Source organism: Cherax quadricarinatus, chromosome 54, assembly GCF_038502225.1.
Source record: "Cherax quadricarinatus isolate ZL_2023a chromosome 54, ASM3850222v1, whole genome shotgun sequence".
Classification (NCBI taxonomy): domain Eukaryota; kingdom Metazoa; phylum Arthropoda; class Malacostraca; order Decapoda; family Parastacidae; genus Cherax; species Cherax quadricarinatus.
Window position 1 is genome coordinate 11,508,374 of NC_091345.1, and position 13,064 is coordinate 11,521,437.

A 13,064-nucleotide genomic window follows, 5' to 3' on the forward strand; every position below is an offset into this window, starting at 1 on the left:
CAGTTCCATCTCTCCTATAAATTCTATGCCATTTTTCCAACATTGGATGATGTATGTCTACCCCTTTTTTCATGTTGAGTAGCTGGAGGGTGGGGAAAGAGCCTCATGCTTTTTCTATATTTAACTTGCACCTAGATAATACAGGATAGGCCCTAGTCTAGTGTTTTTTTTTTGGGGGGGAAACATGCTAGCCACCTTCCACCAAGGCAGGGTGTCCCAAAAAGAAAGAAAAAGGTTTCATCATCATCATTCATTGAAATAGATAATTCCTCTCAACAGATAGCTCCAGTTTGGACTTGCCAGTTTTCTGCTATCTGTCTTTCCTATGTACAGTACTCCCATTTCTCATGAGGGTACGGCAACCCAAAAATTAAAACACATTCACCATCACTCATTCACTAGCTGTCTTGCCAGAGTACTCAGACACCACACTACAAATGACTCTTTGAACTGCATGATTTCTGCATTTATATTTTCGTAATGTGGAATTTTACTAAATTTAGTATGTACTGTGCTTTATACATACATTGTCTAGTGCAAGATAGTGTACTAGATAGTCACAATTAAAATTGCAGGCCCAGTAAGCTTTTCAATATTTTTTTGTAATTATAGGTGTATACACTTCTGTATGCATTTTAGTTCATATATTTTATTTTTTACATGAGATTTAAAAACTTACAATACTTGTGGATGTTCATAATACTGAACTGCTTTATTGCAATTGGATTATGTGTTCTTTGCATACTTTGCGAGGAGTGGAGCTTTGTTAATAATTACACAATGTAAGGAGTGTGTGCGGGAGGGAAGAGGAGCGATTGGTGAAATGATGATGTAAAGAGAGTAGTAAGGGAGAAAAAGTTAGCATATGAGAAGTTTTTACAAAGTAGAAGTGATGCAAGGAGGGAAGAGTATATGGAGAAAAAGAGAGAGGTTAAGAGAGTGGTGAAGCAATGTAAAGAGAGAGCAAATGAGAGAGTGGGTGAGATGTTATCAACAAATTTTGTTGAAAATAAGAAAAAGTTTTGGAGTGAAATTAACAAGTTAAGGAAGCCTAGAGAAATAATGGATTTGTCAGTTAAAAATAGGAGAGGAGAGTTATTAAATGGAGAGTTAGAGGTATTGGGAAGATGGAGGGAATATTTCGAGGAATTGTTAAACGTTGATGAAGATAGGGAAGCTGTGATTTCGTGTATAGGGCAAGGAGGAATAACATCTTGTAGGTGTGAGGAAGAGCCAGTTGTGAGTGTGGGGGAGGTTCATGAGGCAGTAGGTAAAATGAAAGGGGGTAAGGCAGCCAGGATTGATGGGATAAAGATAGAAATGTTAAAAGCAGGTGGGGATGTAGTTTTGGAGTGGTTGGTGCAATTATTTAATAAATGTATGGAAGAGGGTAAGGTACCTAGGGATTGACAGAGAGCATGCATAGTTCCTTTGTATAAAGGCAAAGGGGACAAAAGAGAGTGCAAAAATTATAGGGGAATAAGTCTGTTGAGTATACCTGGTAAAGTGTATGGTAGAGTTATTATTGAAAGAATTAAGAGTAAGACGGAGAATAGGATAACAGATGAACAAGGAGGCTTTAGGAAAGGTAGGGGGTGTGTGGACCAGGTGTTTACAGTGAAACACATAAGTGAACAGTATTTAGATAAGGCTAAAGAGGTCTTTGTGGCATTTATGGATTTGGAAAAGGCATATGACAGGGTGGATAGGGGGGCAATGTGGCAGATGTTGCAGGTGTATGGTGTAGGAGGTAGGTTACTGAAAGCAGTGAAGAGTTTTTACGAGGATAGTGAGGCTCAAGTTAAAGTATGTAGGAAAGAGGGAAATTATTTCCCAGTAAAAGTAGGCCTCAGACAAGGATGTGTGATGTCACCATGGTTGTTTAATATATTTATAGATGGGGTTGTAAGAGAAGTAAATGCGAGGGTATTGGCAAGAGGCGTGGAGTTAAAAGATAAAGAATCACACAGTTGTCACAGTTGCTCTTTGCTGATGACACTGTGCTCTTGGGAGATTCTGAAGAGAAGTTGCAGAGATTGGTGGATGAATTTGGTAGGGTATGCAAAAGAAGAAAATTAAAAGTGAATACAGGAAAGAGTAAGGTTATGAGGATAACAAAAAGATTAGGTGATGAAAGATTGGATATCAGATTGGAGGGGGAGAGTATGGAGGAGGTGAATGTATTCAGATATTTGGGAGTGGACGTGTCAGTGGATGGGTCTATGGAAGATGATGTGAATCATAGAATTGATGAGGGGAAAAGGGTGAGTGGTGCACTTAGGAGTCTGTGGAGACAAAGAACTTTGTCCTTGGAGGCAAAGAGGGGAATGTATGAGAGTATAGTTTTACCAACGCTCTTATATGGGTGTGAAGCATGGGTGATGAATGTTGCAGCGAGGAGAAGGCTGGAGGCAGTGGAGATGTCATGTCTGAGGGCAATGTGTGGTGTGAATATAATGCAGAGAATTCGTAGTTTGGAAGTTAGGAGGAGGTGCGGGATTACCAAAACTGTTGTCCAGAGGGCTGAGGAAGGGTTATTGAGGTGGTTCGGACATGTAGAGAGAATGGAGCGAAACAGAATGACTTCAAGAGTGTATCAATCTGTAGTGGAAGGAAGGCGGGGTAGGGGTCGGCCTAGGAAAGGTTGGAGGGAGGGGGTAAAGGAGGTTTTGTGTGTGAGGGGCTTGGACTTCCAGCAGGCATGCATGAGCATGTTTGATAGGAGTGAATGGAGACAAATGGTTTTTAATACTTGACGTGCTGTTGGAGTGTGAGCAAAGTAACATTTATGAAGGGGTTCAGGGAAACCGGCAGGCCGGACTTGAGTCCTGGAGATGGGAAGTACAGTGCCTGCACTCTGAAGGAGGGGTGTTAATGTTGCAGTTTAAAAACTGTAGTGTAAAGCACCCTTCTGGCAAGACAGTGATGGAGTGAATGATGGTGAAAGTTTTTCTTTTTCGGGCCACCCTGCCTTGGTGGGAATCGGCCAGTGTGATAAAAAAAAAAAAAAAAAAAAAAAGAAGAGGAGTGTTTTTTGCCATTCATAATACAATACAGCCTCTCCTCACTTAACAATGGAGTTGCATTCCTAAGACCATGTCGGTAATTGAAGTCAACGTTAATTGAGGAGCATACTATAATGGTGTAAAGTAAAAGGACACAAGTGCAACTAATGTGACATTTTATTGTGGTAACGTTTCGCTCTCCAGGAGCTTTGTCAAGCTGTATCGGCTTGACAAAGCTCCTGGAGAGCGAAACATTGCCACAAAATGTCACATTAGTTGCACTTGTGTCCTTTTACTTTACATATTGTCGGTAATTCTACCAACATTATTACTATAATGGTAGTGGGTTTGTGTTGCCTATCTTTGATATTGTTTTAATGTCACCTTTGCACCATTTATAAAATTTCTGGTATATTTTTAAATGTTTATACAGTAGTGTACCGTACATTGTAATAAACAGAATAGAGGAAAGAAGCTCTAATATACATTTAGGTATGCATGTTGGTCAGAGAACCCATCGTAAGTCCGAGTCGTCAGTAAAAAAGTACGTTGCTAAGTGAGGAGAGGCTGTATTTTGAAGTCATAATTATGTGTTTACTATATATAAAGGGAAGGGGGACAAAAGAGATTGTAAAAATTATAGTGGAATAAGTTTACGGTAGGGTTATTATTGAAAGAATTAGAGGTAAGACAGAGAGTAGGATTACAGATGAGTAAGGAGGCTTTAGTGGGGGTAGGGGATCTATAGATCAAGTGTTTACATTGAAGCATATATGTGAACAGTATTTAGATAAAGGTATGGAAGTTTTCATTGCATTTATGGATTTAGAAAAGGCATATGATAGAGTGGATAGGGGAGCAATGTGGCAGATGTTACAAGTAGTATATGGAATAGGTAGTAAGTTACTAAATGCTGTAAAGAGTTTTTATGAGGATAGTGAGGCTCAAGTTAGGGTGTGTAGGAGAGAGGGAGATTACTTCCCGGTAAAAGTAGGTCTTAGACAGGGATGTGTAATGTCACCATGGTTGTTTAATATATTTATAGATGAGGTTGTAAAAGAAGTAAATGCTAGGGTGTTGAGGAGAGGAGTGGGATTAAATTATGGGGAATCAAATACAAAATAGGAGTTGACACAGTTACTTTTTGCTGATGATACTGTGCATATAGTAGATTCTAAAGAAAAGTTGCAAAGGTTTGGGAGGGAGTGTAAAGGTAGAAAGTTGAAAGTGAACATAGATAAGAGCAAGGTGATGAGGGTATCAAATGATTTAGATAAAGAAAAATTGGATATCAAATTGGGGAGGAGGAGTATGGAAGAAGTGAATGTTTTCAGAGACAGTGGACCCCCGGTTTACGATATTATTTCATTCCAGAAGTATGTTCAGGTGCCATTACTGAACGAATTTGCTCCCATAAGGAATATTGTGAATTAGATTAGTCCATTTCAGACCCCCAGACATACACGTACAAACGCACTTACATAAATACACTTACATATTTGGTTGCATTGGGAGCTGATCATAAACCGGGGGTCCACTGTACTTGGGAGTTGACATGTCGGTGGATGGATTTATGAAGGATGAGGTTAATCATAGAATTGATGAGGGAAAAAAGATGAGTGGTGCATTGAGGTATCTGTGGAGACAAAAAATGTTATCTATGGAGGCAAAGAAGGGAATGTATAAAAGTATAGTGGTACCAACACACTTATATGGGTGTGAAGCTTAGATTACAAATGCTGCAGTGAGGAGGCGGCTGGAGGCAGTGGAGATGTCCTGTCTAAGGGCAGTATGTGGTGTAAATATTATGCAGAGAATATGGAGTGTGGAAATTAGGAGGAGGTGTGGAGTTACTAAAAGTACTGTATTAGTCAAGGGGGCTGAAGAGGGGTTGTTGAGGTAGTTTGGTCATTTAGAAAGAATGGATCAAAGTAGAATGACTTGGAGAGTGTATAAATCTGTAGGGAAAGGAAGGTGGGGTAGGGGTTGTCCTCAAAAAGGTTGGAGGGAGGGGGTAAAAGAGGTTTTGTGGGCGAGGGGCTTGGACTTCCACAAAGCAGGTGTGAGCGTGTTAGATAGGAGTGAGTGGAGGTGATTGATTTTTGGGACCTGATGAGCTGTTGGAGTGTAAGCAGGGCAATATTTAGTGAAGGGATTCAGGGAAACCAGGTATTTTTATATAGCCAGACTTGAGTACTGGAAATGGGGAGTACAATGCCTGCGCTTTAAAGGAGGGGTTTGGGATATTGGCAGTTTGGAGGGATATGTTATTTATCTTTATATATGCTTCTAAACTGTTGTATCTGGGTGTCTCTGCAAAGACAGTGATTATGTGTGAGTGAGGTGAAAGTGTTGGGGATTTTCTTTCTTTTTTGGTCACCCTGCCTCGGTGGGAGACGGCCAACTTGTTGGAAAAAAATTAAATACTGTATCATTGAAGGAAACGTTCAGAATTTTTTTACACCTGCTGTTTCTTACTAAGATAGGATAAGATAAGGTAAGATTTCGTTCGGATTTTTAACCCCGGAGGGTTAGCCACCCAGGATAACCCAAGAAAGTCAGTGCGTCATCGAGGACTGTCTAACTTATTTCCATTGGGGTCCTTAATCTTGTCCCCCAGGATGCGACCCACACCAGTCGACTAACACCCAGGTACCTATTTGCTGCTAGGTGAACAGGACAACAGGTGTAAGGAAACGTGTCGAAATGTTTCCACCCGCCGGGAATCGAACCCGGGCCCTCCGTGTGTGAAGCGGGAGCTTTAGCCACCAGGCCACCGGGCCACCACAGGATGATCAAGAGAAGTCATTTTTTTAACACACTGGTCATCTCTCACTGAGGCAGGGTGACCCATCATTCATGTATAATCACTGTCTTCGCAGAGGACGTGCAGATATGACAGCTCAGATGTCACTCCAAACAGTAAATATCCCAGACCCAAACTCCAATACTCATTTTCTTTTTGTCTTAATAGAAGGGTATGAACATTGCAATTCAGATAATCAGAACATCACAAGATTGGGTGACTGAATGAAGGAACATCGCAAAACAGTTTTTTTTTTTCAACACCCTGATCGTCTTCTGCAGAGGCAGGGTGACCCAAAAAATAAAGAAACACTTTCACTATCATTCAACACTTTCGCAGAGGTACCCAGACCAGTATGCGTGGAAAGTTATGATCCTCAGCTGACAGTGTTTGGTTTTCTGCTTCGTGGCTGCTCCATAGGTAAAGCAGCCATGAAGCAAAAAAAAAAAAAAAAGTCCTCTTCTAACATTATTATCCACTCTTGAAGTTGCATAGCAAAACTCGCAGTTGGTGCACAAGTTATTCCCACGATTTCTAGAGAGTCCATACTTCTGCCATGTGTTGCAATGATGAAAAGTTTGCCCTGCAGCTGACATCATAACTTTCCATGCAGTCTGGTGTATACAGTACAGTACTGTATATAGATTTATCAATTTCTTTCTCTTCAGCTTATGAATAAAATGAAGGATGATAACAGTAAAGCTAAACAAGAAGAACTTAAGAAGAACAAGGAGATTGCTCAGCTCCGTAAGGCTTCTCGTAAACAAGAAACATACATAAAAAGCCTGGAAGCTGAGAATAGATTAAAAAATGTTGTATTAAAACGTAAAACGGAAGAGCTTGCTGTGCTAAAGAAAGTCCCAAGGCAAGGATTGAGTATGAAGGCATCAGGAAGACTAAGAAAAAGTAAGTCAGTTTATTATTATATTTGGTACAGTAATTCATTGTTATACACTATTTACATTTTTTCTCGTCTATCTCATATCTACATTGATAGGTCTTATTGCATTAAGTTATTAGTGATATAGGATGAGACTTTTTATTTATTTGACCAGATTGTCTTTCAACGTGTCATTTATCCTATGATTTTATTTTTTACATCAGTTGTATTATTTTGTGGAGGTTGAAAATTGCATCTTCCAATGAATTTGTAAAAAAAAAAAAAAAAAAAAAAAAATTAAGGAAACTTGTAGATCTTATTTCCTTGTACAGAAGCTGGTATAGGACTGCAATCAACATCATTTTCTCCAAAGGTGGCAAAGCAAAAGTGGCAGAACTTGGAACAAACTATTAATAAAGTGGCATATAACAAGCAAACTGTCAGTAGTATGGAACGGGACATGGAAAGGTAATAGTATTATAATTATAAATAAATTTAAGACTTTTTTTTATATGTAAAATCAAGCATAACTCTTATTAATCTACTCTGTAATTAAAACTAAAGATTATTCCTCATATGGTGTATAGATAAACCCAACAAAGTATGGAAGTTGCTAAGAGAAAATTTATAGGGCAAGCAAAGTAGGGAAGTGACTTTTATAAGTATCTTCCTAAATGTTTTCACCGGCTGAATTATTACTATATGATCTTTTTAAAATTTTTTAGTTTTCAAGTATTTTTGTATTCTTTTTCATAAATTTCCTGTTAGCCTGGCTTCCTTTTCCATTAGCCTTCTATATGGACATTATAGAAATCTTTCTCAGAGTCTAAAAATAAATCTGCTCATCCTTCTTTCCTGTTTGGCCTCAGTTAGTGTGTCTTATTTCTATAAGGTTTGTAAGGCATGACTTTGTTTCTAATTGGTATTGATTGTTCATGAGTAATATAGTAGTTTCTAGAGCTTCCTGCTCCTCTTTTGATATTGGTAGGATGGTTACTATATGTGTTGTCTGGCACTTCAATAGTCAATAACAATCTGCTAAAACACTGAATGGTAGCATTTCAGCTCCTTTTAAGTATTCACAGTGATATTTCATTGGGTTTTGATACCTTTGATGTGTATCGAGAATTTGTTTCCTCATTAGTCATTTCATATTTGATAGTTTCACATGAATGTCCTCTCAGCTGTCTTTTTTATGGGCTTTTGCACATTTGAAAACACATTCTGTTAAGCTCATTGTGTACTTCCTGTTATTTCCCATGTGTAATACTCCTTTCCTTAGTGTTCTTATATGATTGCTTTTCATGACTTTTCTTCTGATATGGTATTGATTTAGATTTGGTTGTCTTTTGCTAGATATTTTTTTTTAACCACAGTTGTCCACTTCCAACCAAGGTAGGGTGACTCACAGACAAAAGTACACTAAACCATTATTCATTCAGTGGCTCTCTTGGCAGAAGTGAATGAACATCACATTTCAAATAACCTTCCCAGTTGCAAAATCTCCATCTATCCTCCAGGGTGCAGGCAAATGTACCTCTGACCACCAAAACTCAGGACTTTTGTATATTAAAAAGAATTCCCTGCTTACCTAAGATATATATGGCTTGTTGCTAGCTCCCCTGTAGTTCATTGTGCATCTCTTCATGCTCTTTTGTTCCTGCCTTCCCCCCCCCCCCCATCCTTACATTAATGGTTGACTTGTAGGTTCTTCTAGTGTCTTTTATTAATGTCTGTCTGTCTCACTTCTTTGCATTTCAGATAAAAAATTTTCATTCTTTCTTGGGCAGATTGTACTCTGAATTCATCATTACACTGTATGATGTCTCATTCCTTTATGATTTATGTTAGTGAATCATCATCTTCCTTCAAACCGGCCACATCCCACCAAAACAGGATGGCCCAAAAAGAAAAAAAAAAGTTTCTCTTTCTAACTTTTATAATGTATACAGGAGAAGGGGTTACTAGCCCCCTTGCTCCCGGCATGTTAGTTGCCTCTTACGCTGCTCATGGCTTACGGAGGAAGAATTTTGTTCCACTTCCCCATGGAGATAAGAGGAAATAAACAAGAACTAGTAAGAAAATAGAAGAAAACCCAGAGGGGTGTGTATATATATGCTTGTACATGCATGTGTAGTGTGACCTAAGTGTAAGTAGTAGTAACAAGACGTACCTGAAATCTTGCATGCTTATGAGACAGAAAAAAGACACCAGCAATCCTACCATCATATAAAACAAGTACAGGCTTCCATATTACACTCACTAGGCAGGACGGTAGTACCTCCCTGAGCAGTTGCTGTCCACCAACCTACTACCTAGGTACAGATATTAATCTTTCTTTCAACACACCGGCCGTATCCCACCGAGGCGGGGTGGCCCAAAAGGAAAATCGAAAGTTTGTCCTTTCACATTTAGTAATATATACAGGAGAAGAGGTTACTAGCCCCTTGCTCCCGGCATTTTAGTCGCCTCTTACAACACGCATGGCTTACGGAGGAAGAATTCTGTTCCACTTACCCATGGAGGTAAGTAAGAGGAAATAAACAAGAATAAGAACTAGAAAGAAAATAGAAGAAAACCCAGAGGGGTGTGTATGTATGTGCTTGTACATGTATGTGTAGTGTGACTTAAGTGTAAGTAGAAGTAGCAAGACATGCCTGAAATCTTGCATGCTTATGAGACAGAAAAAAGACACCAGCAATCCTACCATCATGTAAAACAAGTACAGGCTTCTGTATTATACTCACTAGGCAGGATGGTAGTACTTCCCTGAGCAGTTGCTGTCCACCAACCTACTACCTAGGTATAGATATTAATGTCAAAATAAGGGGGGGGGGAGAGGGAAAGTTGATCTGTATGTTATGAGAGTCACTCATTTGTACTGGCTATGACTAATATCATTTGCATCTGACCTCATGGGACCTATTGTTTATTTTCTTGAAGCGCATATGGAGTAGGGATGGGACGATACCAAGATTTTTGCCGATACTCATACCAGCACTCAGTTTGAGGCCAATATCCATACCATCAAAATAAGCTGATACCCACCAGTACCACTACTGATACCCCTAAAATTAGCTGATGCTCAGTTTTGGGCTGATACTGATACAATGAAAATCAACCACATTCTTAGTATGGAGTTTACATCTTCCACTTCTTCAATCAAGCCATTTCACTCTTCTGATCAGCCTAAGACTGAGTAGTTCCTCTTATCCTTATGACTGATTTGCCCATATGTGCTTCTTTGTTCCTATTTCCACTCTTTCAAACTTCCTTTTCCTGTTGACTATGTCAGCAGTTAAAAATAGGGGAGGAGAGTTATTAAATGGAGAGTTAGAGGTGTTACAAAAAACGCGATTCTAAAAGCTTAGAGATCTCCAGTGAATACTAGGAAGGACTGCCCTTCTAGCATCCAGCCTGTTACTGGGTTTTCGTAACAAGTAGTCAGTATCCTTGTCCAATTATCCATTAAAATTCAGTATGGTTCAATAGTGCTTTAGGATTACAACTGGTAGGCTACTAACTAGAGAAATTAAAATTTAATAAATTTATTAAGTCTAGAGGTATATTATCAAAGTAAATTAAATCACAGCAATTAAAATAAAATCAATCTCTCGAGTTCAATATTATTGTGCTGAAAGCACATATCACATTTATAATTCTTAAGTACCGTCAGGTACATTAACATTTAATAAGATATTACAAATATGTACAAGTGTGTGTATGCGTGTAAGTGCTCTTAAGTAGTTAGCTATGTCTCAAGACTCGAATAAGACTTAAACAAGTGACTGACAAAGTCCTCAAATAAACTAACTTCTTGACCGACTGGCAACCCGAACAGTCTGCTTGAACAACAAAGAATGCTAAGCCCAATAGCAATGCAATATCAAGCGACTACGACACAGAATCAGGAACTGGGGAATAATATAACGACACTAAGTAGGGACCATCAGCAGATCCTCCACAAAAGTTACAGAACTCCCATACAATTGAATCTATGTTCAGCATAGGAAAAACGCGACTGTGACAATACACAGAAACCAGTACAAAATTAGGTCAGAAGCTATAGCTAAGGACCTGAGATACTCAGTGTCTATGTGACACACAACCTCAGTACAACGTCGAAAATCACTAAGTCTTTACAATGTTCTGTGAACAAAGTTCTACAGAACTAACAAGAATAATGAGACAGACAATCTGTCCAACCAGCAAGCGAGTCTAGAGCAGACTAAAAACTTCATGAGAGGTGAGGACACCCCCCCCTCGATCACGTGATAGCTACGTGGACAACTGCAGCTCAGAAGCCGGCAGTATAACGAGCGACAAGCGATAATTACAGTAGTTGGACAATCAAGACTAACTGAGCACATATTATGTACATCCTAACAACATAAGCTAAATAACAATATAACAGTCAAATAATAATATAAAGTCATACATTTACGATTTAGCTATTATCGCAAATATAAGCAATATAAAATTAAATGAAAAGGTAATATACATTATATATACATAATAATCATTGTAACCCATTCAGGGGTTGCAACAAGAGGTATTGGGAAGATGGAGGTAATATTTTGAGGAATTGTTAAAAGTTGATGAAGATAGGGAAGCTGTAATTTTGTGTATAGGGCAAGGAGGAATAACATCTTATCAGAGTGAGGAGGAATCAGGTGAGTGTGGGGCAGTGGGTAGAATGAAAGGGGGTAAAGCAGCTAGGATTGATGGGATAAAGATAGAAATGTTACAAGCAGGTGGGGATATAGTTTTGGAGTGATTAAGATGTTAAGATATTGTTTGGATTTTTAACCCCGGAGGGTTTGCCACCCAGGACAACCCAAGAAAGTCAGTGCGTCATCTAGGACTGTTTAACTTACTTCCCTTGGGGTCCTCAATCTTATCCCCCAAGATGCAACCCACACCAGTCGACTAACACCCAGGTACCTATTTGCTGCTAGGTGAACAGGACAACAGGTGTAAGGAAACGCGTCGAAATGTTTCCACCCGCCAGGAATCGAACCCAGGCCCTCCATGTGTTAAGGGAGAGCTTTAGCCACCAGGCCACCATGCTTTTATTTAATGTATGGAAGAGGGTAAGGTACCTAGAGATTGGCAGAGAGCATGCATAGTTCCTTTGTATAAAGGCAATGGGGACAAAAGAGAGAGTAAAAATTATTGGGGAATAAGTCTGTTGAGTTTTAAGTAGTAGGTTGATAAACAGCAACCGCCCAGGGAGGTACTACCATCCTGCCAAGTGAGTGTAAAATGAAAGCCTGTAATTGTTATACATGATGGTAGGATTCCTGGTGTCCTTTTTTCTGTCTCATGAACATGCAAGGTTTCAGGTAAGTCTTGCTACTTCTACTTACACTTAGGTCACACTACACATACATGTACAAGCATATACAGTATATACACACCCCTCTGGGTTTTCTTCTATTAGTTCTTGTTCTTGTTTATTTCCTCTTATCTCCATGGGGAAGTGGAACAGAATTCTTCCTCTGTAAGCTATGCGTGTTGTAAGAGGCGACTAAAATGCCAAGAGCAAGGGGCTAGTAACTCCTTTTCCTGTATAAATTACTAAATTTAAAAAGAGAAACTTTTGTTTTTCTTTTTGGGCCACCCTGCCTTGGTGGGATACGGCCGGTTTGTTGAAAAAAAAAAAAAGTCTGTTGAGTATACCTGGTAAAGTGTGTGGTAGAGTTGTTATTGAAAGAATTAAGAGTAAGATGGAGAGCAGGATAGCAGATGAACAAGGAGGCTTTAGGAAGAGTAGGGGGGTGTGTAGACCAAGTGTTTACAGTGAAACATATAGGTGAACAGTATTTAGATAAGGGTAAAGAGGTTTTTGTAGCATTTATGGATTTGGAAAAGGCATTTAATAGGGTGGATAGGGGGAGCAGTGTGGCAGATGTTGCAAATATATAGAATAGGAGGTAGGTTATTGAAAGCAATGAAGAGTCTATGAGGATAGTGAGGCTTAGGTTAGAGTATGCAGGTGAGAGGGAGATTATTTCCCAGTAAAGGTAGGCCTTAGACAGGGATGTGTGATGTTACCATTTTTTTTTTTTTTTTAACAAGTCGGCCGTCTCCCACCGAGGCAGGGTGACCCAAAAAAGAAAGAAAATCCCCTAAAAGAAAATGCTTTCATCATCATTCAACACTTTCACCGCACTCACACATAATCACTGTTTTTGCAGAGGTGCTCAGGATACAACAGTTTAGAAGCATATACGTATAAAGATACACAACATATCCCTCCAAACTGCCATTGTTGTTCAATATATTTATAGATGGAATTGTAAGAGAAATGAATACTCGGGTGTTGGCAAGTGGTGTGGAGTTAAAAGATAAAGAATCTAACACAAAGTGG

The 13,064-nt window shown here is 39.1% G+C and overlaps 1 protein-coding gene across 5 annotated transcripts in view; it reads left to right on the plus strand.

Annotated features, from left to right (window-relative positions):
* Positions 1-13,064, plus strand: part of Klp31E (kinesin-like protein 31E) — a 526,989-nt gene that overhangs the window by 461,544 nt on the left and 52,381 nt on the right. For all 5 annotated transcript variants that reach the window (XM_070096582.1, XM_070096581.1, XM_070096585.1 and 2 more), the window contains 2 exons: positions 6,480-6,717; positions 7,024-7,159. In XM_070096582.1, coding sequence (XP_069952683.1) covers positions 6,480-6,717; positions 7,024-7,159 — 374 coding nt within the window. The remainder of the gene's footprint in view (positions 1-6,479; positions 6,718-7,023; positions 7,160-13,064) is intronic.